The sequence below is a fragment of the Eretmochelys imbricata genome, chromosome 1 (genome assembly GCF_965152235.1).
Source record: "Eretmochelys imbricata isolate rEreImb1 chromosome 1, rEreImb1.hap1, whole genome shotgun sequence".
Lineage (NCBI taxonomy): Eukaryota > Metazoa > Chordata > Testudines > Cheloniidae > Eretmochelys > Eretmochelys imbricata.
The window spans coordinates 207,773,494-207,799,199 of NC_135572.1; the positions used below are offsets into that span (position 1 = coordinate 207,773,494).

The following is a 25,706-nucleotide window of genomic DNA, read 5'->3' on the forward strand; positions in this document are numbered from 1 at the left end:
ATTATTCCCTGTGCTTAATCAAAGAGATTTTACTATTTTTTAATATTAACTGTGTATCGTTTGCAAGTTCACTTAAAATTTGCTGGCATCTCATTAACAGACTAATCCTCCAAATGTCTTGAGGCCTCCATTCATGCTCACATTCAACTCTTTTCCTCACTCGCAATCAGCCAGCTCTCCTCCAACTTCCCCAAGTCTTTGGGACAATTGAATTCTATGTACAAAAGAGGAGATCCTTCATTCCACAAATCCAGTGTTCCATCTCTGGCTGTGGCCCATGCTGGTTGCTTCTGGGGTCCCCCCTCTCCTGTCTCTCTCTTCCAGTGGTATGCAGGAGAGGACGAAATGGACAAATGCAGACTGGAAGCAGGGTTACAAACTGGGCTTTTATTTCAGAGTGTTTAGTGTATTTACAAGAGTTTTTAAAAAATGGCCTGGCCCTGTGCAGGAGACAGAGAACCCCTGCTCAAAAGGTGTGAGGATAATTTGAGCCCTTAGCAATACCACATCTCACAAGGGCTAACACTTGGAGGAATGTAACACTGAGCACTCATGGGATGGAGACTGGGAAGTAGTGTGAAATTATTCAGAAGTTCCTAACAAAATATATGCCATCATATTTTCAGTTAAATCAGATTAAGCAAATCACCCAAAGGCAGACACACATATGAGGCCACAGTCACGCATGCCTGCCTTGCCTGAGTGTAAGCAGAGACGTGCAGATGCCCTCATGCCACTCTATGTGCATGCACTTTTCCATTCTCAACCAGTCATTCACGTACGCACACAGGCAAGTACATTCAAAGCCACACTCGCACCCATCCATGCACGCTTGCTCTTGTTCATGCACACACACAGTGACACATATACACGTCCTTTGTTAATGCTCTTTTACATGTGTTTTAGGTACAGAAAAGAGCTATAGAAATAGCACCAATCTCACCTGACCTATCAGCACCTGAGAAACCCCATTACTCCCCTTGAGCAATAGAGGATCAGGAAGATAACTTCTCCCTTTTTCTTGTGGTGGCACCATCCAACCACTGAACACCCATGACTAGGCCCCAGTCGATGTTCCCTTTCCAGGGCTGGGAGGCTGGGTTCTGCATTGTAGGTTGGCCTCCATGTTTCAGTCACAGAAGCAGTCTGTTTCGTCCTTTCGGAGGTGCTCCCCCATGACAGTTGCTGTAGGACTCTCTCTTGGTTTGACGGCATAAGTGACTTTGTGGTTCACTGAAAAGTGATCATTAACCTTCCACCAGCATCACCTGCTGCCAACCCCAACAACCATACCAGAGGGGGTGGGGAAAAGAGATGGAGACACACAAGAAAGAAAGAGTGAACTAGAATCCTCTCTGAAGAGGAGGGACAGAGCTACAGAAGGGAGCACGAAAGCAGAAGAGGTTAGAGTTGCCTGTGCAGGAGGTAAGAATGGGGGTTAGGGCTGCCTGGACAATGCCTCCTGGATAGCCTCGCTGCAACCACTCAGCTCCATCTGGTTGAGGACATAGCTGATGCGCTCCACTGTGGCACCCTGGCCCATCTGCAGCCTCCATTGTCTCAGCATCTCATATTGGGCATCCCGCACGCGCCGCTGCTCCAGCTCGATTCGCTCAATCTCATAGTCACTCAGCCCCAGGCGTCGCACAAACTCCTTCCACCGAGACAGCAACACATGGTCCGCCACAGTATAGAGAACAACAGGGTCTGGGTGAAACAAGCAAGGGGACATCAGCAGCAGGGTCTGGGGAAGTGGAGGGGGGACGCAAACGGCACCAGTGTGGTCTGGGTGGGAAACATGATGGTGCCATGTTGGGAAGCACCTCCCTCAGATAAGGTCTTGCATCCCTCTGAGTGATCACACAGACACATGTCACACCTGGGTCTGAGCCTATCTACAAATGAATATGGAGGATCCCGCAAGCTTGTTCACAGGGATGGTCTTACATACACATGCACACACATGCCAGGCCATTCTTGTAAAGATGCTTGCACTGTGTCACTGCCACGCATTCACACACTAAAGTACAGCAGGCCATAAACTCACCAAAACAAGACTGTCACACACAAGACTGGACACATGCAACAGGCCACCCTTGGCTGGCCTCATGCAAACACACACACATGTGAACTCATAGGTACTAGATCTTCTTGGGCACAGGGCTGCAACTGATGCACAGAATTGTCATGCACATATGCACACAGGTGCACATGCTGCACAGACACATGCACATCCCACCCCCACATGCATGCAGAAATCCCATTTCTCAGGGGGAGCTGCACTCACTGTCTGGGAGTTGAGTCTTTCCAGCGGGTCTGACACAATCTGGTAGCTCTTGTGCAACCATTGACCTTGGCACAGCATTGGCTGTCCACACTTTTTCTATCTGGGGTGGTACCGGAGCAAAGGTGGCAGCTTTCCTCTCGTTCATCACAACCTGTGAGAGACAAGTATTTACTCTGGAATCACCACTGGAGCAACCCAACACCCACTATATCTGAGGGGAACAGCTGCTACTGCACACTTAACAGGGTAGTGGATCAGGGACCCAGGAGTTAAAACTTTCCCATGAGGGAGGGGAACCACCCAAAGACACCTTATTTGTGGGGATGGGGGTCAAACATTTCTTACCTGCAGAGCAAAAGGGGTTAAACTTTCTCTTGGCATCAGAAAATGGGAGTCTAAAAGGAAACAGCTACAGAACTGAGTCATGCCGGGAGCCCAGCTCGGGGCCCCATGGTCTCAGAGATCTCAAATGAGTTCCAGAGGAGGGAGGGGACAGTCCCTCTTTATACAGTCTTGAGGAGATCCCAATACTGCACTCAGCTCTGAGCCCCTTAATCCCAGAGAGGTAGCGACAAACTGAGGGAGCTCAGAGAAGAGCCACAGAAATGCTCAGGGGGCTGGAGGGATCAAGTTCTGAGGAGAAATTCAGCGAGCTAAATCTGCCAGGCTTGGCCAGGCCAGGCATAAAGGATGGGGGGGAAACAGGGTGAGACATGAGACCCATCTGCAAGTGTCTGAGAAGCATGAATCCTGAGAGAGAGGAGAATGGGGCAAGATGAAGCCTGGGGATAGGAACTCAGAATCTATTCCTCACTCACCAGAGGGTCTGTGAAACTGAGTCCTGGTCTACACTACGAGTTTAGGTCGAATTTAGCAGCGTTACATCGATTTAACCCTGCACCCCATCCACACAACGAACATTTTTGTCGACTTAATGGGCTCTTCAAATCGATTTGTGTACTCCTCCCCAACGAGGGGATTAGCGCTGAAATCAACATCACCGGGTCAAATTTGGGTGAGTATGGACGCAATTCGATGGTATTGGCCTCCGGGAGCTATCCCACAGTGCTCCATTGTGACCGCTCCAGACAGCACTCTCAACTCGGATGCACTGGCTAGGTGGACAGGAAAAGCCCTGCGAACTTCTGAATTTCATTTCCTGTTTGGCCAGCGTGGCAAACTGATCAGCGCAGGTGACCATGGAGTCCCAGAATCACAAAAGAGCTCCAGCATAGACCAAACGGGAGGTACTGGATCTGATCACTGTATGCGGAGACGAATCCGTGCTATCAGAACTCCGTTCCAAAAGACGAAATACCAAAATATTTGAAAAAATCTCCAAGGGCACGAAGGACAGATGCTATAACAGGGACCCGCACCAGTGCCACGTGAAACTTAAGGAGCTTAGGCAAGCCTATCAAAAAATCCAAGAGGCTAACGCCCACTCGGGGTCAGAGCCCCAGACATGCCACTTCTATGATGAGCTGCATGCCATTCTAGGGGGTGCCCCTACAACTACCCCACAACTGTACGTGGACTCCTGCAAGGGAGTCTCACGCAACAGGGATGAGGAGGTTGAAGACAGCGCACACCAGGCAAGCGGACAAACCATTCTCTCCAACAGCCAGGAACTGTTTATCACCCTGGAGACAGTACTCTCCCAACCCAGGCTCCCAGACCTTGAAGGCGGAGAAGGCACCTCTGGTGAGTGTACCTTTGTAAATATAATACACGGTTTAAAAGCAAGCGTGTTTAAAGATTAATTTGCCCTGAAGACTTGGGATGCATTCGCGGCCAGTACAGCTACTGGAAAAGTCTGTTAACATGTCTGGCGACGGAGCGCAAATCGTCCAGGGACATCTCAATGAAGCTCTCCTGGAGGTACTCCCAAAGCCTTTGCAAAAGGTTTCTGGGGAGGGCAGCCTTATTCCATACTACATGGTAGGACACTTTACCATGCCAGGCCAGTAGCATGTAGTCTGGAATCATTGCATAAGAAAGCATGGCAGCGTATGGTCCCGGTGTTTGCTGGCATTCAAGCAACATCCGTTCTTTATCTCTCTGTCTTAGCCTCAGGAGAGTGATATCATTCATGGTCACCTGGTTGAAATAGGGGAATTTTATTAAAGGGACTTTCAGAGGTGGCCGTTCCTGCTGGGCTGTTTGCCTGTGGCTGAAAAGAAATCATCCCCGCTGTTAGCCATGCAGTCGGGGGAGGGGTGAAGCGATCATCCCAGAGAATTGGGTGTCGGGGGGGTTTAGCTGGGTTTGTGCTGCACGTTAACCCAAAAACATCAGCCCCTCCTTTTAAATGGTCAATGTGTTTTTTTCAATTTTAATCTCCCTTTTTTTCCTCCCGCAGCTGCAAATGTTTCAACGCTGCGACTAGCATCTCCGTCCCAGAGGCTAGTGCAGATAAGAAGGTGGAAAAAAACGCACTCGTGATGAAATGTTCTCTGAGCTCATGCAGTCCACCCAAACTGAAAGAGCCCAGCAAAATGCGTGGAGGCAGACAATGGCAGAGTCCAGCAAAGCACAAAATGAACGCAAGGACAGGAGGGATGCACGAGAGGACAAGTGGCGGGAGCAACAGGAGAGGTGGCAGGATCAAGAGGAAAGGTGGCGGCAGCATGATGAAAGGAGGCAGGATGCAACGCTGAGGCTACTGTAGGATCAAACTGATATGCTCCGGCGTATGGTTGAGGTGCAGGAAAGGCACAGACCACCACTGCAGCCTCTGTGTAACCAACCACCCTCCTTCCCAAGTTCCATAGCCTCCTCACCCAGACGCCCAAGAATGTGGGGGGAGGCGCGGCGGCTCCGGGCACCCAACCACTCCACCCCAAAGGACTACCCAAACAACAGAAGGCTGGCATTCAATAAGTTTTGAAGTGCAGTGTGGCCTTCTCCTCCCCTACCCCACCCGGTGCTTCCCTCCACCACCCCTCCTGGGCTACCTTGGCAGTTATCCGCCTATTTGTGTGATGAATTAATAAAGAATGCATGAATTTGAAACAAAACAATGACTTTATTACCTCTGCAAGTGGTGATGGAAGGGGGGAGGGGAGGGTGGTTGGCTTACAGGGAAGTAGAGTGAACCAAGGGGGCGGGTTTTCATCAAGGAGAAACAAACAGAACTGTCATACTGTAGCCTGGTCAGCCATGAAACTGGTTTTCAAAGCTTCTCTGATGCGCAGCATGCCCTGCTGTGCTCTTCTAACCGCCCTAATGTCTGGCTGCGCGTAATCAGGGGCCAGGCGATTTGCCTCAACTTCACACCCCACCATAAACCTCCCCCCTTACTCTCACAGATATTATGGAGCACACAGCAAGCAGTAATAACGATGGGAATATTGGTTTTGCTGAGGTCTAACCGAGTCAGTAAACTGCGCCAGCACACTTTTAAACGTCCAAATGCACATTCTACCACCATTCTGCACTTTCTCAGCCTATAGTTGACCAGCTCCTGACTACTGTCCAGGGTGCCTGTGTATGGCTTCATGAGCCATGGCATTAAGGGGTAGGCTGGGTCCCCAAGGATAACTATAGGCATTTCAACATCCCCAACGGTTATTTTCTGGTCTGGAAAGTAAGTCCCTTCCTGCAGCTGTTGAAACAGACCAGAGCTCCTGAAGAAGCGAGCGTCATATACCTTTCCCGGCCATCCCACGTTGATGTCGGTGAAACGTCCCTTGTGATCCACCAGTGCTTGCAGCACCATGGAAAAGTACCCCTTTCAGTTTATGTACTGGCTGCCTTGGTGATCCGGTCACAAGATAGGGATATGGGTTCCATCTATTGCCCCACCACAGTTAGGGAATCCCACTGCAGCAAAGCCATCCACTATGACCTGCACATTTCCCAGAGTCACTACCCTTGATAGCAGCAGCTCAGTGATTGCGTTGGCTACTTGGTCACAGCAGCCCCCACAGTAGATTTGCCCACTCCAAATTGATTCCCGACTGATCAGTAGCTGTCAGGCATTGCAAGCTTCCAGAGGACTATTGCCGCTCGCTTGTGAACTGTGAGGGCTGCTCTCATCTTGGTATTCTTGCGCTTCAGGGCAGGGGAAAGCAAGTCACAAAGTTCCATGAAAGTGCTCTTACGCATGCGAAAGTTTCGCAGCCACTGGGAATCATCCCAGACCTGCAACACTATGCAGTCCCACCAGTCTGTGCTTGTTTCCTGGGCCCTGAATCAGCGTTCCATGGCATGAGCCTGCCCCATTGCCACCAGGATGGCCAAATTGCCGGGGCCCGTGCTTGGGAGAAGTCTGTGTCCATGTCCTCATCACTCTTGTCACCGTGCTGCCATTGCCTCCTCGCCTGCTTTTACAGGTTCTGGTTCTGCATATACTGCATGATAATGCATGAGGTGTTTACAATGCTCATAACTGCTGCGGTGATCTGAGCGAGCTCCAGGCTTGCCATGGTATAGCGTTTGCAGGAGAGCAGAGTTGCAGGGGCAGCGGTGGTTGGATGACCAATTTTGCAGATCTACTGCACTGTCTGCTGCCAGGACACAACAGCTGAGCGGGCTGCATGCTTGCCGTGTTATAGCAAGACAAGAGCAGCTGAGCAGAGTTGCAGTGGAAGCAGCCCTGCGAGATCAGCAGGAGAGCAGAGTGGCAGCGGAAGCGGTGGATGATGACGGCCACATAGAGGACCTGTGAGGTGGATTCATGGCATCAGGAGAGCAGAGTGGCAGCGGAAGTGGTCGTTCGATGACGATAGTTTGCAGACCTACTGCACCGTCTGCTGAAAGCAGTATGGCACCCACACAGAAAAAAGGCACGAAACAATTGTCTGCCATTGCTTTCACGGAGGGAGGGGCTACTGACTACATGTATCCAAAACCACCCGCAACAATGTTTTTGCCCCATCAGGCATTGGAAGCTTAACCCAGAATTCCAAAGGGCGGCAGAAACTGTGGGATAGCTACCCACAGTGCAATGCTCCAAAAGTCGACACTAGCCTCGGTACTGTGGACACACTCCACCGACTTAATGCGCTTAGTGGGGACACACACAATCAACTGTATAAAATCGCTTTCTAAAAAATCAACTTCAATACATTCGACCTAATATTGTAGTGTAGACATACCCTGAGAAGTTGTCTCTTTATGTATAGGACCCAGAGCCTTAGTGCTCGGGATGTTCAGAAGTACAAACCCTGAGAACAGGCTGGGGGAAGAATATTGCCCTGGGCCCCAGGCAGGTGGAATGGGTCTGAGGGGAATGATAATCTGAAGGTAGGTTTCTGCACTGAGTACCTTGCTTACTTCAGATACTGGCTCCCTCTTTGGCTGCTGCGTAGAAACTGAAAAAAGAAGAAATTGTTTTCACTTCCTCCCCGCCAAGATAAACAGAAAAAGCAGCTCAAGCCCACGGGTGCCTCTATAGCTCTGACTTCACTCGAGGGATTTTAGTGAAATGCACAAATCCCAGCAACAAGCTCACGGGAGGGATTCTCATCACAGGCGTGAGTATGGATGCAAGACTGTAAGAACTGCCAAGATCAGGACAATGAGCTCATCTACCCTGGCATGCACCTCCATCCTTGCACTAGATCAGACCAATGGGATGCCGAGCCCCATATGTCCCTCCCTCCCTCCCTCCCCCCCCCCCCCGCAAAATCCCCCCAGCCGGTATCACCACAGAGACCGTTGTACTCACCACAGGAGTAAAAAATAGCGGTTGTCAATTTTTGACGGTATTGCTTGATCAATTTAACTGCAAAGAGCAGTCCAAGGCTAGCTGCAAGCACAACGACGAGGCCAACGAGTAAGATGGTATGACCTAGACGAGGGAGAAACGTTGAGTGAGTAACAGAAGGAAGGGGAGAGGGTGGGAGTAAGGACAGGCGCAAGACTGGAAAGGGAACATGTGAAGATGGGGATGGGAGTGAAAGCGGAGGAAAAGTGGGGAGAGAGGAGGATGCATAGGGCAGTAATAGGGCAGGGAGGATGGCGATGGGGTTGGTAGTGAAAGCAGAAGCAAATGTTGGAGGAATGCCAATACTGTACCCCAGTAGTTACCCTGCACCGAGGGGGAAGTTGATGGCCTTGGCACTGCGTCACAGACCTTCTTACATTCTTCTTCATTACAGCTGAAAGAGGGAAGCAGAAATCTGAGTGATGTGGGGAGTGAGGGCAACATGTGTCAAGTATTCTTAGAGAGTGCCCCATTTCACAGCCCCTTGCAAATCTGTCTGGTGACAGCACTAGGGGGCAGCCTGAGCTTGGAAGATGAGGTTATTCGATCTGCCTGCAGAAGGTCAGTGCCTAATGGAGTCCACTCTCACAGTTGCATAAGTAGGGGGAGCATAGGAACAGGAAACCAACCTGTTGCAAGGGTTGCAGCTATTTTTGTGCAGGAAGTATCCAGCATGACAGACACAGATCGTGTCACTGTTCTTTGTACCTGTAGAGAAAAGAGGGAAACTTGAGCCCCAGGGGAGATGACGGAGAAGGAAAATCCCTTGAGGGTGGGGAGAGGATGATCTCTCTTTGGGGGTGGGGAAACTGTTGTCAGGAAGGTGAATCACTCCATGGCATGGGTGTTTGGGAGGAGATGGGGGCAGGTGTGACACTCCCCGGTAGATGGTGGTTGGGGAAAACTGTTTCAGAGCAGGGGGATCACTCTCTGGCACAGGACAGACGGAAACTGCTCCAGTGTAGCAGAAACTGGGTTGAAGGATGGAAACAGAGAGGTGCACAAGGGAAAAAATTCACTACAGAGCAAGCAGGAGGGGAAGGAGAGGGAGAAGTGGCTCCAGAGCAGCAGGCATGAGTGAGGAAGCCAATCAGGGCAGGGGGGAAGGGAGAAATCACTCTGAGCTGTGGGATGTCATGTGTGGGCAATATCTGTAAGAAAAAATGCTCTAGTGCAGTTGTGAGGGAAACTGCTCAAGAGGAAGTCACACCATGAGGGAGGGAGGGAACCAGCTAAAGGGCAGGGCAGGGTGGAGGAGAGGCAAAACTCACTTGAGGAAGGGAGGGAAAATGGCTCCAGAACACATGGGGGGGGGACAGGGAGCGCACTAGGGGGAGGAGGGAGGGAAACAGCTCTAAGTCAGAGGAGAGCGAAGGAAATTGCTCAAGGGCAGGGGGAGGAGGGAAGTCACTCTAGGGCAAGCATGAGTGTGTTCAAGTGTGAGAGGGAGAGAAGCAAGAATGGGAAGGGGCACGGCAGAGGAGGGGACACGCCTAAGGGGCAGGGAAATTCATACCACGGAAGGTGTGAGACGTGGAAGGGGAAAATTGCCAAAGAGAGGGAGACTAGCTTCAGAACAATTGGGTAGGGAGCTGTACTATGGGAAAAAAAGGAAAACAGACTACAGGAGAAAGGGGATGGAGGAGGAAATGAGCATAGGTCAGGAGGGAGATGGTGCGGGACTAGGGCCTGGTCTACACTAGAAAATTAGATCGGTTTAACTCTGTTGGTCAGGGATGTGAAAAATCCACACTCCTGAGTGGCATAGTTAAGCTGATCTAAGTTTCTGTGTGGACAGTGCTAGGTCAATAGAAGAATTCTTCAATCAATCTAGCTACCATCTCTCAGGGAGGTGGATTATCTATGCCAATGGGAGGCATTCTCCCATCAGCATAGGTAGTGTCTACACTGAATTGCTACGGTGGTGCAACTGTAGCATTTCAAGTGTAGACAGACCCGTAGTCTCTCCATAAGAAGGAAAGGGGTATGGAAAAATCACTCCCAAGTCAGGGAGAGGCTGGAGGAGAGAACTGCCCCATGGCAAGGGAGAGGGAAATCAATCAAGGGCAGGGGGAACAGGGGAGAAAGTGATTCTACGGCAGTGTGGGAGTGCATCACTCCAGGGCATAGGAGGTGTAAAACTGCTCCAGAGTGTGAGAGAGAGTAGGATCCTTCCAGGGCTTATTGAGGGGAGTGGGAAGACATTGCTCCAGAGCAGCAGGGGAGAGGTATCCAGAGTAGAAGGAAAAATTTGCTCAGGACAGAGCAGACTGGCTCCAGCACAGGCAAGGTGGGCAGAGGTGGGAGGAATTAATATGAAGCAGGAAATTTCTCCTGGATATATGGAGGGGGGAAAAGTTCACTCTGTGGGTCAGGAGAGAGAGAGATAATCTGCAATGGGGGAGCAAAGACTGCACTGGGGCAAGGAGGGGTAGCGAAGCCTGTAGAAGGTGAAATCATTCCTGGACTCAGGAAATAAAGTAGGAGGGAAGGAACAAGAAATTGCTCCAGAAGAGAAATAACTCCAGGGCAGGGGATTTGGCTCCCTCAAGACAAGTGGGTGAGAGGAAGGGATTGCTATGTCCTGCCCTGGCAGCAGTAGCAGCTGTCTGCGTCACACTCACATTTTTGCCGGATGGTCCCGTTGTGGCATAGGCTGCAGTTCAGACATTTGAATAAAATACTGTCTGTTTTCTGAAATTGGTTGGGCAGACAGCCACAGACAGTATCCTTCTTTTCAGTGCACTCAGACAGTGTTATCTGCTGGAATTCTGAGGGGAGACAGAGAGGGAGAGAGATGATTCCGCCCTCTTTCCACCACTGGGTCCTCTTCATGGTGACAGCACAGGCCGGAAACAGACATCATCATCCTCTGCTCTCCCCCAACTAAGAGTTGGTACCAAAGAGTCTGACGATCACTTCCTCCAAGCTCTTGTCCTCATCAGAACACCACCACCCCATTGCAATTACCGACACTCTCCCTATCCCTTTCCTCCACTGTTCTTGTCCCCATCCACCCACCTCCACTCTATCCTAATTCCTCACCACCGCAGCCCCACGTCCACTCCTGCAGTCCCTGTCCTGCCACCACCACCCACTTCCCCCATCCCCATCCTCTGACGGGTGAGACTCACCTGAACGGCACCGCTGGCAACTAATGCATTTCCTCAAAATGTTATCTGTAGCCGTGAACGTGCCCTTAGGACATTGCGTGCAGCGGGTCGCAAGACTGTCTGACTGACAGTCTTCTGCCAAGTAAGTCCCTGAAACAGAATCACCTAACAGGGATCTGACAGGCATAGAGAGACATTCTCCTAGGGCAAATGAGAGCCAGGGACACTGCAGGGGAAAGGGGAATCCAGACCTGAGAGTCTGCTCTAGCTATAGGCAAACTAGACAGTTGCCAAGGGTGGCAGCTTTCTGGGGGGTGGCTCCCCCATGGCATTGTGACCTGGCATGCTAAAGGGTGGGGTGATTTTGTAGTGGGAGGGGTACACACTGAAGTTTTGCCTAGGCAGCAGATTGTCTTGAGCAGCATCTGCCTGAGAGTGCAAGTAAATGGTATGTTTCCTTAGTCCCAGCAGGGGATGCACTCACCAGGGTGGGGGGACAAGGGGAGAGGAGATCCCATGACTAAGAGTACATGTCTCCTTTACCCCAGGATGTGGCATTCTCACCAGGGATAGCTGGGGAACAAGAGATATTTGGACTGAGAGTTCAGGAAACAGGAATTCCTCTCTGGCCTTAGCAGTAATGACTCACTGTTACACTCTATTGTACCTGCGTGGCATCTCATGCAGCAGTGGGTCCTGTTGGAGTGTAGGTACTCTCCCACCTGACACTTTAGCTCCCTCTTCTTTCTCCCCAGGGATATCCCATGGATTTGTAGGGTATCTGGGTTTGGGGCTGCTCCCAAGCATTCCTCAGCCCATACCCAGGCCAGAGTTAGAATGAGCTGCAAAGGAAAAAGACCATTGTGAGAAATTATTTCTTTGGGTAGAATTCACAGCTGAGCCTAGCACCAGCCTGTCATGACAATGAGACCAACTGAACTGACCTACTTTCTGAAGAAAGACTGTAATGGATACAAGGCCTATGGACGAATATGAACCACATGGAATTTTAAAGAAGGACTGAAATCCCTTCACTTGAGTCATGCGAAAGACAACCTAATTCCTGATGAAATCTTTTTTTGTAATACATTTCACTGTTTAAAAACTAATATGCTCCAGGACTACAAAGACAGACATCCTGAGACCTCCAAAACTGTCTAGAAAGCTTCAGAGCAATGTAACATCATTACAGCAACTCACTCATCTATAATTATACGAATATCACACACACCCTCCCTTTATTTTAATGTTTTTGTTTTATCGGTGTTTGGTTGGGAAAATTGCTTTAACAAAATAATTTATAAAGCTGTGAGCTGAGAATGTTTTTGACTGCAGTCTTATTACTATTTCCATCAGTTAAGAAAAGTTATATTTTCCTTCCTCATTTAAAAACTTTTTTACTTTGTATGTTACCTCACACTGTTTATTGAGAAGTTAAGCCCTGAGCTGTGAGAAAAGAAAGAACACCCGATGTGAAAACTTTTTAATGCACTACACTCTAAAAGCTAACACTTGATAGTTTGGTGGCCTATATAGGCATAATGAGTTAAATAATATTTTTCCCTTGTACCTGGAATGGGCTGACTTCTCAATGAGAAGTGTGCTGTGAGAATGTACTTGTTTTGCTTTGCTTCTGTGAAATTGTTTTGATCTTTGTTTTTATAAGTTCTTTGTAATTTTATTTGAGGGCAATGTTTTCCTAACTTGCTCTTGTGAAAGGGATTAGTACAGCTGCAAAGAAACAGACTTTTTTCTGCTGTGAGAACTCTAGCAAAGTGAAAGCTAAACCAATAAAGAGTTGCGGTTGTGGGTTTAGGAAAAGATAAGCATACAAAGGTGCCTATTACAGCTGTATGCCATCCTATTCCCCTCTCAAAAGTTAGAAGTTTTTAAGAGAAAGTTACACATGTGAAAGCCATTCAAAACTACAGAAATGGTAGGAAAATGAAATTCTGGCAAACAGGGGGACCTCCTCTCTCCAAGAATGTCAGAGAACTATGAATTATAAATAACAGATAAGAGACTGTCAGCTCTTTCAGTTGCCACAAAACAGTCAAAGAGAGAAAAAGAACGTATTTAAATGTACGTTTATGTGATATATCGAACCAACTTCTGGGTGCTCCAAGGCCACTGGGCTGACCGAGGCTCAAATCCAAAGATGTTTGCAAGAGGGACTTGAAAACTTTCAACATCAACACTGCAAGCTGGGAAGATGCAACTAGCAACAGGCCATACTGGAATGCTACAGTGCACCAGGGACTCAAAAAGGCTGAAGAGAGGTGGTTGAGAGAGGAAAGTGCAGTAGGCCTCAAGAGCTAGTAGCGCACCAACTTTATCTTCTTGCCCGGTGCCTTATGCCCACATTATCTGTGGCAAGAATAGTCACTGAAGAATTGGACTTTTTAGCCGTTCACAATGCTGTAGCATGACACATAGTAACTGAACTGCTTTGGCACTTATATCATCAACTTTCAAGATGGAAAGTTGCCATTAACCAACTCACATGGAGGCAGGATGGAATCCACAGTTCCAAGAGTAAGCCAGTTAGACACAAAGAACTGATTGCAGCAATTGATTATTTGCTGGAAAGAAAGTGGAAGAGCATTCACGCAGATGGTCTGACAATAATGAAGCTGATGTTCTAGCCAAAGAAGAAGCTTTCAACAAGATACCATGGGAATGTACAAACATGAACCAAGTGTAAATAAAGTACATAGTGTAAATATAGGAAATACTAGAAAAGCCAAGTATACAAAACACCAGGTCATGTAAGCTGATTACTCTGATACCACATCTTCAGGCATAACAGACAAAGGGACAGGGATGAATCAGATTTTGTGAAAGCAGTTACAAGACAATCATTTCTAGGTTTTACAAATATATAAAAGGCTAATAAGTTTTATTACTGATCACGATCTGAGGAATAATCAAGAACTATAAACCAAGGATGAACCAAAGCTAATGACTCAGCCTTTTTTAAAAGACTTTTACACATACAAAATACCATGATAACTAGTTCCCAAGAACTATTTCAGGACTTTTGTTAATGCATATCCATGATGATTTCTATAGAAGTAGCCATTTAGGAATCCATGACATCTATCAAGCACTAAAGTAAGCAACATACTGGCAAGACATGCATGAGCTGCTTTGAAAGAAGTTGTTACACGCCATAAATAGCAACTCACCAGGACAAGGTTCAGACATCCTCTGCAATTCACAGAGATTGCTTTCTCATGGTCAGATTTACAACTTGACTTTAGTGGACCCATTCCACAGATCAAGTTGAGATAAGTAAGTATATACTAACTGACACCTATTTGTTTACAAAATGGATAGAATTTATTCCCCACATCAAATGATAGTTCAAACCACCAAACCACAGCATGTGTGCTGGTGAATCATGTTTTTAGTCACTGAGGCTTGCCTTGGGGAACAAAAATCAGAAAGCTTCAGAGGGGTAGCCGTGTTAGTCTGGATCTGTAAAAGCGGCAAAAAGTCCTGTGGCACCTTATAGACTAACAGACGTACTGGAGCATGAGCTTTCATGGGTGAATACCCACTTCGTCGGTTGCATCCAACGAAGTGGGTATTCACCCACGAAAGCTCGTGCTCCAACACATCTGTTGGTCTATAAGGTACCACAGGACTCTTTGCCACTTTTAAGAATCAGAAAGTGGTTCAAACTGTTTCTGAGACCATGGCAGATATATGTAAAATACTGGGGATTAAACCCAAAGTTACACATTGCATACCGTTTCAGTTATCTAGGCCAGACCCCCTCAACTGTACTGCATTTTGCTGTTCATCAAGGAGCCAGTTCGAGCTCCCTGTTCCACATTTATGCCTCCTCAGGTAGCTGTCTACACCTGTTGCAGTGCCTGTCAGTTGGGATGGGGAGGGAGAGCGCCTATATATGCCCATCCCCTGCATCTGCTGGTGGTGATACAATGCACAGGCCTCGCCCACTACAGCTATTGGCTGGTGCAGGGAGGCATTGAGAGTCACCCGCCCCACCCCCACCCTGGCCACCTTCAGCCTGGCAAAACCCAAAGCCACCACCTCTGTAATTCACACCCTCACAGGCACTCCTGCCTAGCCTGAAAGTACTGTAGATGTCTGCAGCTGAGGGGGCAAAGGGATGGAGCAAGTAAGAGGAACAAGGTGAGGAAGATGGGTCACTTGCTGGAGGATTCTCTGCTCCCTGAAGTCTTTAAACCACGATATGAGGACTTCAATAGCTCAGACATAGGTGAGAGGTTTTTCGCAGGAGTGGGTGGGTGAGATTCTGTGGCCTGCGTTGTGCAGGAGGTCAGACTAGATGATCATAATGGTCCCTTCTGACCTTAGTATCTATGAAAACAAGGAAGAAGAAACAGAGGGAGGAAATGGGGAAGAAAATAAATAGTTGCAGAGGGGAATAGAGGGGTTGTTGGTGAGGACACGTTGGCTGAAGTGTTGGAATTAGAAAGACGGGCTAAAGTACTGAAATAATCATAGGCTAATCATTATCAGTTTGCTGAGCTTTTATCACCTTCAGGAAGAAACATTTGAGTGAATATTTCAGGGGAAAACAAAATTTTACAACACAGATGCTTTATTAAAATGTAAAGAATAGGTAAGCACACTTCCTGTATTCTGTGTATTTTAATAGATCATTCATCTGTGTTATACAATAGTTTTTCCCCAGACATATTCATTCCGGTGTTTCTCATCGCAGAGTTGGAAACAAACTATTGATTAACACATTCTAATTAAATTAATTTAAATTAAATACATACAATTAAAATTAAAAGCCATAACAACATTTCAATTATTAATTTTTTAAAAAAAAACCTAGCATCTGTCATTTATGCACAACAGAACACAGGCAGTCCACATTTTGGTCATTTGTCACACATTTTGATGGCTCATGTCAAACACTGGCCAATCTGAGAAGGAAAACTGATCATAATCATGCTAAAAAAAGAGTTTGCGCAACCATCCAAGAAACTGGGATTTAAGATTTCCTATAGTTCTTTGTCTATTCAATCTTTACCAGTTAAGTTCACAGAATTTGTACCTTTTGACCTCATTATAAGCAGCATGAGATTCCTATATCACATACTTTATATGAAAAATAGTGAAAATAGAGCTTCTGGTTTACACACTGAGAAATACATTTATATTAAAGCAAATATTTACAGGAAGATTTTTCCTTGCCCAACAAAACCTGGAAAGGTTAACAGAAATATACAAAACCTATGACAGAAAATATCAGATTGATGGTAAGATATTTCATTTCTAAAACAGAAAGGCCCAGAAAAGTTTTGATGCAGTTGAGAAGGTCCCTATGAAATCATAGGGAAAATGTTATGTATGTGGTATATCAGATCAAAATCTCTAAAGGACACCAACTTTGTATCTTAAAATGGGTACATATAAATCACTTAAAAGGGTTTATTCCCTATGATACTGATACAGACAAAGAAAATTATAAAAGCCAATAAGCAAGGCAAGTTGAAGAAAGATGCTTGCAGTGTTGTTGTAGTCGTGTTGGTCCCAGGATATGAGACACACACAAGGTGGGTGAGGTAATTTTAGACCAGCTTCTGTTGGTGAGAGACAAGCTTTTCAGCTACACACAACAGCTATGAAGTCTGAAGGACCTGAAGAGCAGCTCTGTGTAGCTTAAAAGCTTGTCTCTTTCACCAACAGAAGTTGTCCAATAAAACACTGGTTCTCAACCAGGGATACACATACCCTAGCGCGTATTTCAACTCACCTAGATATTTGCCTTGTTGTACAACAAGCCACATAAAAAGCACTAGCGAAGTCAGTACAAACCAAAATTTCATACAATTACTTTATACTGCTCTATACACTATCTAGGTACATCGACTTCAGCTACGCTATCCTTGTTGCTACACTATTCTTACATTGACTCCCCCTCCCCCCACAGCGTAGACCACGGCAAAGAGAGCAATAAAAGGAGGTAAATGCTATCACCAAAAAATTTCTGATCCCAAAGACTTGCCCTAAAACCCTTCACTGGATCAATGATGCCAGTATAGCATGAGGGTTTCTTAAAATGACAGGAAAGAAATACAAAACAGGAAAATGTCAAGCTAATGAACTTTTGTGGAAACTTAGTGGTAACAAGCTGGATACTAGAGTATACCTCAATATCACCTGATATTGTCTAAGGATAGCTATTGCTGATTATAAATCAGATTACTCTAAACTGGGAAGTTGCCTTCCTTCCAGTCACACTTGTGGAGTGGAAGTAGTCTATATCTTAATGGGAAGTTTTTCAGGGTACATGAACTCAACATTCTAGGACACAAGTTAACATGGGGTAACTTTAACTCTGCATTCAATTTTTGCCAGTAAATAAACAATGTATCTAACACAGCTGTAAATTCTAGTGCAGACAGGATACAAATACTTATTGCAAGTGATGCTAACATGTTTACAAACAAATGTTTGTGTTCTAGAACAAACATTTGTGTAGCATCTAGTCTAGAATTTACGGTCACGTTACAGTGCTAAATAACATGTTAAAACAACTAAAAATTCAAGTGTAAACAAACCCTTGAGTGTACGAATATGCCAGATTTTATGGCATAAATACAGTACATGATGCTACTGGGGGCTTTTGGGAGGAAGGGAAATTCAAGCTCATCTGTGGACCCAGCTGCTTTTGCCCCTACACTTTTAGATTAAATTTATTCCACTGGCTGCAGGCTACTTTCTCTGTGCTAAATGTTTGTAAAGCAAGAACACAAATATTTAATTGGTGAACGCAAGCTTCAGTGTCGCCAACTCTCATGACTATTTCACAAATCTCTTGATGTTTGGTGTATTTCCACCTCCATGAGTCACGCCACTGCATGAGAATCTCAACTCTCTTTTTTAAAAGAGGGAAGTTAGTGGCCCTCAGAATTGCAGAGAAAAAGCTTGAAAACGTGACTCAAGTGCTCCCTAAAGACTCAAAACCCAGAAATCAAATAAAGAAATCCAACTTGTATCTTTTAAAAAATATTATGATTTTGAGGGGCAGGAGTCATGATGCTTTAATAAGAACATATCCCTGGGTCCAATTTCTCACAGAGTGCTCTCCCCACTGCCCAAACATGGTGTTAGTGGGTGCTGTACTACACAGAAAATCATGGGTGAGTCAAAAGGAGCATTCTCTCCTTTGATTCAGTACTAACTCTCATATATAGGTTCTAGGGGGTAAATGCCACTTAATCCTTCCCTGAGTAAGGCAGTAGTTCTCCAGTGCTGCTTAGGAGAGGAGAGATTCCTTTCTTTCTGACTAATCCCAGCAACTGAGGAGTTAAAGTCTCTAGGCTGGCTGGCAAGTCTGGAAAGCAACTGCAATTCCTGTAAGTCCAACCTCTTGCTGAGTCAGGGACAGATTAGGGAGGCAGCTCATTAAAAATGAATAGTTTCTGCTGTGCGAGGGAGTCAGAAATAGGGAAGAGAGGCAGCTGCCTGGGGCCCTGGGGAAAGAACACCAGAGTGATAAAGTAACTCCTAGAGTCACTGAATAATAAACAGGCCTACTCCAGGAACATCCCCCTGGAATATAAAGCCCTGTGGAAACCCCAAAACACAGTTTCACAGGCCCCCATGGAGAACCCAATTCAGATTCCCTGGAGATTTATCAACATGAACTATCCCTCTAAGGGTCAGGGTGAACAAAGCCAGACAGGGAGCATTAGAAAGGCAGGGAAAACTGGAGGTGCTGAAGGGCATTGACTATACAAGGTGGAAGATCAGAGAGCGCCATTTCAGACTGGGTGGGAGGGGCAACTTTACTCTTTTTTTTTTGGTAGATAACTTAGAAATTAGCTGATAGGACCATTGTTATCTAATTTCTTTATAAAGAAAGAAAAATATATATAAACACCAATTAAAGACATACTTTAAGCTTATATGTAAGTTTAGAACAATCAGGGGATAGTACAGCTAGATATTCCCAATCCCAAGCCTTGAGGTATCAGAAACACAAGTTTGATACTTTGTACACTATCTTTAGTAGAGATAAATAAAAATAAATAAAATCTGTTTAAAATCTGCTTACTCTGTGTTACTGCTATTATCTACTCTATTTTAGTCAACTGTTTTTCACTCAACTAAAAAGTTATTTACTTAATTTGTAACATATGTGATTAAGGTTTTTTCTCTTTTATTAAGAATGCAAATTTATTTTTCTAATTATTTTGGCATTTATATTAACCAATCACAATCATGTACGTGACTTACTAACATTTGACTCCATCATTACTATCAGACTAGGAACCGCATTTATTTTCATATAAATTTTAAATTATTTTACAGATATAATTAAAAATACAATTTGAAAATAAGTGACCTTCATCTGCACAGTGTCTAAAGTTATGTGTTTAGTTTTCTAAAAATAAATAAATGGCACAACTAAGGTGAGTACAAGCTAAATTTACATTCTAGAAGGATATTATTATTTGATTGTACCACTTTAAATAATAAATGACAAAGCACAATATGGTAATAAAAGTAATAATGATAATTAGTCCAGCCAGGACAGGTTAGGCATTTTAGAACTCACTACTCAAAGAATTAAATTTAAGCATAAGAGAGAAATAAAATTATGAAATGCATAGACCAGTCAAAAAAACTAAAACAAAAGAATAAATTTACAGAGAATATATGTGTATTGCGCATTTCGACAGGAAGTACCAAGTAGTAACAACAATTATAATAATAATACAAGTGTGTGAGAGTGTGCGCGGACTGGGGGAGACTGTGCGTTAGTGTGTGAGGGGGGAGACTGTTTGTGTGAAAGAGTGGGTGTGTTAGGGGGAGTGTGCAAGAGACTGTGCATGTGTGTGTTGGGGAGGATTGTAGGGGGGACACTGCGTGCATGTACCTGAGGTGTCTCTAAGCCATGCACTCAGGAGATTGAATGCTTGTTCAGTACAGCAGTAGCTGCAGCTCCCACTGCGGAGCCAGAGGCACCAACAGAGGCAGGTTTCCTTTCCCCCCATCCCAGCTCAGCAGAGACCCACTCAGATACGGCCACCTCTAGCATTGGTTGGGGTCCCCCAGCACCATGCCAGCCATGGATCAGTTTCCCAAAGAAAGGGAGACTGCCAGCCAGGGCCATAGTGGCAGGAGATGTGTGGCTGGAGAGCAGCGGCTGCTGACCAGGCGCCCAGCTCTGGGAGGGGTGGTTACGGGGAGCTAAGGAAAATTTTAGGGTGGCTATAGCCACCCGCAAGCCCCTCCCCCACATAGCTCCACCCCTACTGGTAAAATTATCATTTGGTACGAAACTTGGGGGAGCATGTGCCCCCCTCCCTAAATGGCACCCCTGGGAATGGGAGGGCCTGGAGGAGAATTGGACACAGGAGATGGGGCAATAGGAATTACTGAAGAGAATTAGATACATAGGAACGGGAAACACAAGACAACATCCATATCCAAATTTGTGGAACTGGGGGCGTATTGGATATGTAGATGGTGGGAGGACTGGAGGGACTGTTAGAGCACTGCATTTGCAGGAGGAAGCAGAGATGTTGTAGGATTGTGGAAGTGGCTGGGGAACCTCAGGAGAATCATCTCCTTGATAGTTGGGTTAAGTGTTATTTCCTGTGGTGCGAAAGTGGGAGAAAGCAGCCTCAGGTCACTCACCAATCCAAGTGGGACATGACTAACCCTCTGGCTTGCTTATGTAAGGAAACCCCGCGAGCAAACTCACGGTCTGCCATAACTCATCAGGTGTATGCAGTGTTATTGTAGCCGTGTTGGTCCAAGGATATTAGAGATAAGATGGGTGAGGTAATAGCTTTTAAAGGACCAACTTCTGTTGGTGAAAGAGACAAGCTTTCAAGACAAAGCTCTTCTTCAGGTTTGGGAAAGGTAGAAGAACTCTGTGTGGCTGGAAAGTTTCTCTCTCTCACCCACAGAGAAAAAGACATTACCTCTACAACCTTGTCTCTCTAGAACACAGGTGGGCAAACTACGGCCCGTGGGCAACATCTGTCCCACAGGACCGTCCTGCCTGGCCCTTGAGCTCCTGGCCAGGGAGGCTAGCCCCCGGCCCCTCCCCCGCTGTCCCCCTTACCCCACAGCCACGCCGCCGCACGGACAGCACGGCTGGCTCCGTCCGGGCAACGGGCCTGCAAGCTCCTGCCACTCTAAGTGGCATGGTATGGGGGTGGTGGTGGCACAGGTTGGGTAGGGGGTCCTGGGGGGCAGTCAGGGGATGATTGGATGGGGCGGAGGTTCTGGAGCGGGGCGGTCAGGAGTTGGGGAATGGGGTGGGGGTTGGATAGGCATGGGAGACCCAGGGAGCCAGTCAGCGGGCGGGTGTGTGGATAGGGGTCAGGAGGGGAGTCAGGGGACAAGGAGGGGGGGGTTGGATAGGGGGTGGGGTCCCAGGGGGCCTGTCGGGGGCAGGGATGTGGATAGGGGTTGGGGGGACAGACAGCAAGGTGGGTTGGATGGGGGTGGGGTCCCGGGGGGGTGGTTGGTGCCAGGAGGGGGTGGTCAGGGGACAAGGACCGGGGGGGGGGGGATTGGATGGGTCGGAGGTTCTGAGGGGGGCAGTAAGGGGGTGGGAAGTGGGTGGGGGCGGATAGGGGGCAGGGGACAGGCTGTTTGGGGGTCACAGCCTTCCCTACCTGGCCCTCCATACAGTTTTGCACCCTGATGTGGCCCTCGGGCCAAAAAGTTTGCTCTGTTCTAGAACTTATCAAGGACAGGAGCACAGTCTTTCTAGGGCAGAAGTCCCCAAACTGTGAGGTGCACCCTCTACAGGGCTACTGAGGAACACTGTGGGGGGCGCAGCTGGGGCCCAGGCCAGCCCCTTTGATGGGGGCACCACCCAGATCCACTCCTGACCCTGCCTCCAGCTGCCAGCCCCATGCCCCACTCCCAGCCCTGTGCCCAGGGTTCCGGCTGTGGGCCCATAACAAGGCGCCTGGCTACCAACCTCAGGCCTCTGCCAAGGTTACACTGCCAGCCCCTCCCCCAGCTGTGGCCCCAAACTTGCCCCCCTTACTCCTGTCTGTGCCCCCCGCCTCCAGGAGCCCAGGCCCAGCCCCAGCTTGGGGGGAGGAGGGGGAGTGCAAAGTAAAACATGTAGGGACCACTGTTCTACGGGGTCACACCAGTGGAGGAGAGAGCAGCTCAGGAGGGGAGACAGGTTATCACTACCAGCCCACTTCTACAGAGGGGGAAAAGGAGACCGACAGAATGGGAGGGACTCACAAAAGGCACATCAGAAAATAAAACTCAGGTGGCCTAACTCCCACTCTCCTCCCAATTTTAACCCACCAGACCCCACTGCACTCCCAGATCTGGGGATACAACCCAGGAGACTTGACTCCCAGTCTTCCTGCAGTCACCAACCAGACCCACACCACTCCCAGCCCTGCGCTCTCATTAACCCAGATCTCCAGCCTGGTGACTGACTGTTGGAGTTAGGCGCTCATCCCAAGCGTTACTCACCGTAGCCACCACGGCAGGGGAAGGCTCCGGATGGGCCATGGTTCTGTGGTCTCCTACGTCCCCATGATAGGACCCCCGCCTCCAGAGAAGCCCCCCAAGGTCAATCCCGATCGAGCACCAAGAGACCGAACATAAACTGAAACTAATAAGTTCTGCAACTTCCTGCCAGCAAAGGGTGAGAAAGCAACAGGAAAAGGGGGGGGGGCAGACGAGGGAGGCAACATGGAACTGTAAAGTTAACCCTCCCCTACCCACAGCACAGAGACCAAGAGATTCAGCCCTTACCCCATTCACTCTCCTCTCCCCTCCCCATGGGACAAAAACTCAGTCGTTCTCATGAACGCCAACCCTTCCCTCAAGGTAGCAGAAATCCATCTTCCCTACTAATCTTCCTCCTCCTTCTGGGACAAGACAAGACGCACCCCTTCCACCTCATGGGTCAGAGAGAAACCCAGATATCAATCCCCAACCTCCTAATAAACCCTCCACAAGACTGTGAGAAAGCTTGAGAGCTTGTCTCTCTCACCAACAGAAGTTGGTCCAATAAAAGATATTACCTCTCTAGACATGACACTCAGCTAACCCCTCTGTTCGTTAAGAGCAGCCTTCAGGAAGACATTTGCAGTGTAAAACTCTATTAAACCTACTATGAACAATGCTACGTATATATATGCCAGCAATTGGTGCTCTTTATATTATCTATATATATATTTAGATACACGTTATTATAATGGAGAGATTATTTAGATTATTTTGCACTTTCCATAAAAGATTCTTGCAACTTTTTTTGAACAGCTCTTAACACCTCCATTATTTGCAGCAGGACTTTGGAATCTGGCAAGGGGGCATGGGTTTGAATAGCACTGGTCATATCAGTGACCCAGCACTTTGGTGGGGGGGTTTAGGGTCCTATATTGTTCTACATAATCTCAATTTAAAAACAAGAAGTCTTCTAGTTCTTATGGTTACAAAGAAAACCTTCAAAAATATAAAGCAAGAGTTCTACACTTAGGAAGAAAGAATCCCATGCATTGCTACAGGCTGGGGACCGACTGGCTAAGCAGCAGTTCTGCAGAAAAGGAGCTGGGGATTACAGTGGATGAGAAGCTGCGTATGAGTCAGCAGTGTGCCCTTGTTGCCAAGAAAGCCAATGGCATATTGGGCTGTATTAGTAGGAGCATTGCCAGCACATCGAGGGAAGTGATTATTCCCCTCTATTCAGCACTGGTGAGGCCACACCTGGAGTACTGCATCCAGTTTTGGTCCCCCCACTAGAGAAGGGATGTGGACAAATTGGAGAGAGTCCAGCGGAGGGCAACAAAAATGATTAGGGAGCTGGGGCACATGATTTACGAGGAGAGGCTGAGGGAACAGGGGTTATTTAGTCTGCAGAAGAGTGAGGGGGGATTTGATGGCAGTCTTCAATTACCTGACGGGGGGGGGGGTTCCAAAGAGGATGGAGCTAGGCTGTTCTCAGTGGTGGCAAGATGACAAGGACATGAACAAGAAGCCATGGTCTCAAGTTGCAGGTCTAGGTTGGATATTAGGAAACACTATTTCACTAGGAGTGTGGTGAAGCACTGGAAGGGGTTACCTAGGGAGGTCGTGGAATCTCCATCCTTAGAGGTTTTTAAGACCCGGCTTGACAAAGCCTTGGCTGGGATGATTTAGTTGGTGTTGGTCCTGCTATGAGCAGGGGATTGGACTAGATGACCTCCTGTGGTTTCTTCCAACCCTAATATTTTATGATTCTATTATCCTAATCCAAAAACCTTACGAGCAAACTCAACAACGGCAAAATATAACATTACCCATGTTTGGACTGTGTGATAGTAGGACTGTATTTTCTAAATGGACAACCAATCTAATTCTCAATTACTGAGGGACAATCTCCACTTATTGTTATATTTTGCTTTCCACAACCAAATCTCTGTACAACTTTTCATGAGTGATGTACCCAAGTATTTGGATTCTAATATCTAAACTGTATAGTTAAATCTATTCACCTAAATTTGGGTTATTGCTGATTATGTAACTGTATGCCAGTACGTATGACTTTTAAAGACTTTTGTATTTGTGGATAATCTAAGCACTGTACCCAGATGTATAGACACTCTTTTCCCAACCTATGTATTATATAGTTTTTTTTAACATTAGTTTTAATAAAAAAATTTAAGATGTGCCAGTTTCTTGAGACAGTTAATTAGGAGGTCAGAGTTAAGGTTCTGTGATAGAAAGCAAGTTTGATTAATTTGGGGTGCACACTGCTTTGATGTATGTTGGACGTATACACATTTGGAGTATGTTGCCAATGGAAGTGAATGTCACATGCACTGTATTATCATCATTGAACATAATGTGAACATGGCAATAAATGCTGGCCTTTAACTTTTATTTCCACCCTTTTAAAATTTTGGGTTAACTGTCATTAAACCACGGTTTGGTCATATTAATAAATTAATAATCAAGAAACAAGAAAACCTCCTCTGTTAGTGGAAAGGGTAGTGCACTAATGAGAGAGATCACAATTTCCCTGCTGTGATCACAGTTACTGGGCCTGAGTCACTGGACTATACTAAGATGCATACAAACCTGGTTCACTTTGTTTTTGTGCTATTTATCCAAACAAGAAAGTTATTTTTATGTTTTTTTTCATTAAGAAATGAGATAGGACCTGCAGAAAAAACTACTACTGTAAAACACAAAAAGAAAAGGAGTACTTGTGGCACCTTAGAGACTAACCAATTTATTTGAGCATAAGCTTTCGTGAGCTACAGCTCACTTAGCTCATGAAAGCTTATGCTCAAATAAATTGGTTAGTCTCTAAGGTGCCACAAGTACTCCTTTTCTTTTTGCAAATACAGACTAACACGGCTGTTACTCTGAAACCTATTGTAAAACAGAAACACAAGGAGGTAGACTTAAGGTTGTCCGTTAAATCTTAACTGGGACATATTCTGACTTCTGACTGCTTCATTAGGCAATGTTATTTTAATATATTTTTGGTATGGAATTACATATAGCTATATTTAAAAACAGAAACTAGAGAAAATTGATAAGTCTCTTCACTATCTGCCTAAACAATTTGGCTAGGCAGTGCAAAAATGGCTAA

At 46.6% G+C, this 25,706-nt stretch overlaps 1 protein-coding gene across 2 annotated transcripts; it reads right to left on the bottom strand.

Moving 5' to 3' along the window:
• Positions 1-367: 367 nt before the first annotated feature.
• TNFRSF1A (TNF receptor superfamily member 1A) lies at positions 368-25,276 on the bottom strand. Of its 2 annotated transcripts, none has more exons than XM_077822973.1 (10): positions 22,595-25,276; positions 11,781-11,955; positions 11,135-11,263; positions 10,625-10,771; positions 8,630-8,708; positions 8,324-8,394; positions 7,962-8,084; positions 7,559-7,605; positions 2,288-2,438; positions 368-1,707 (listed from the first exon to the last, which is right to left on the bottom strand). In XM_077822973.1, exons 1-10 carry the CDS (start codon positions 22,631-22,633, stop codon positions 1,439-1,441), a joined length of 1,230 nt encoding a protein of 409 aa, XP_077679099.1. In that variant the 5' UTR covers positions 22,634-25,276; the 3' UTR covers positions 368-1,438. The 2 variants fall into 2 exon arrangements, with proteins under 2 accessions (XP_077679099.1, XP_077679090.1); XM_077822964.1 differs by having other exon boundaries at positions 8,312-8,394; positions 22,595-25,275.
• Positions 25,277-25,706: the final 430 nt, after the last annotated feature.

What these genes read in the sequence shown, in the direction of transcription:
- TNFRSF1A (XM_077822964.1), bottom strand. Translation starts at nt 22,633, where the DNA reads ATGGCCCATCCGGAGCCTTCCCCTGCCGTGGTGGCTACG. An exon ending in CCCCTGCCGTGGTGGCTACG is followed by an intron (nt 11,956 to 22,594) that starts GTGAGTAACGCT and finishes TTTCCTTTGCAG; the next exon opens with CTCATTCTAACTCTGGCCTG. An exon ending in AGCTGCAACCCTTGCAACAG is followed by an intron (nt 8,395 to 8,629) that starts GTTGGTTTCCTG and finishes TCCCTCTTTCAG; the next exon opens with CTGTAATGAAGAAGAATGTA.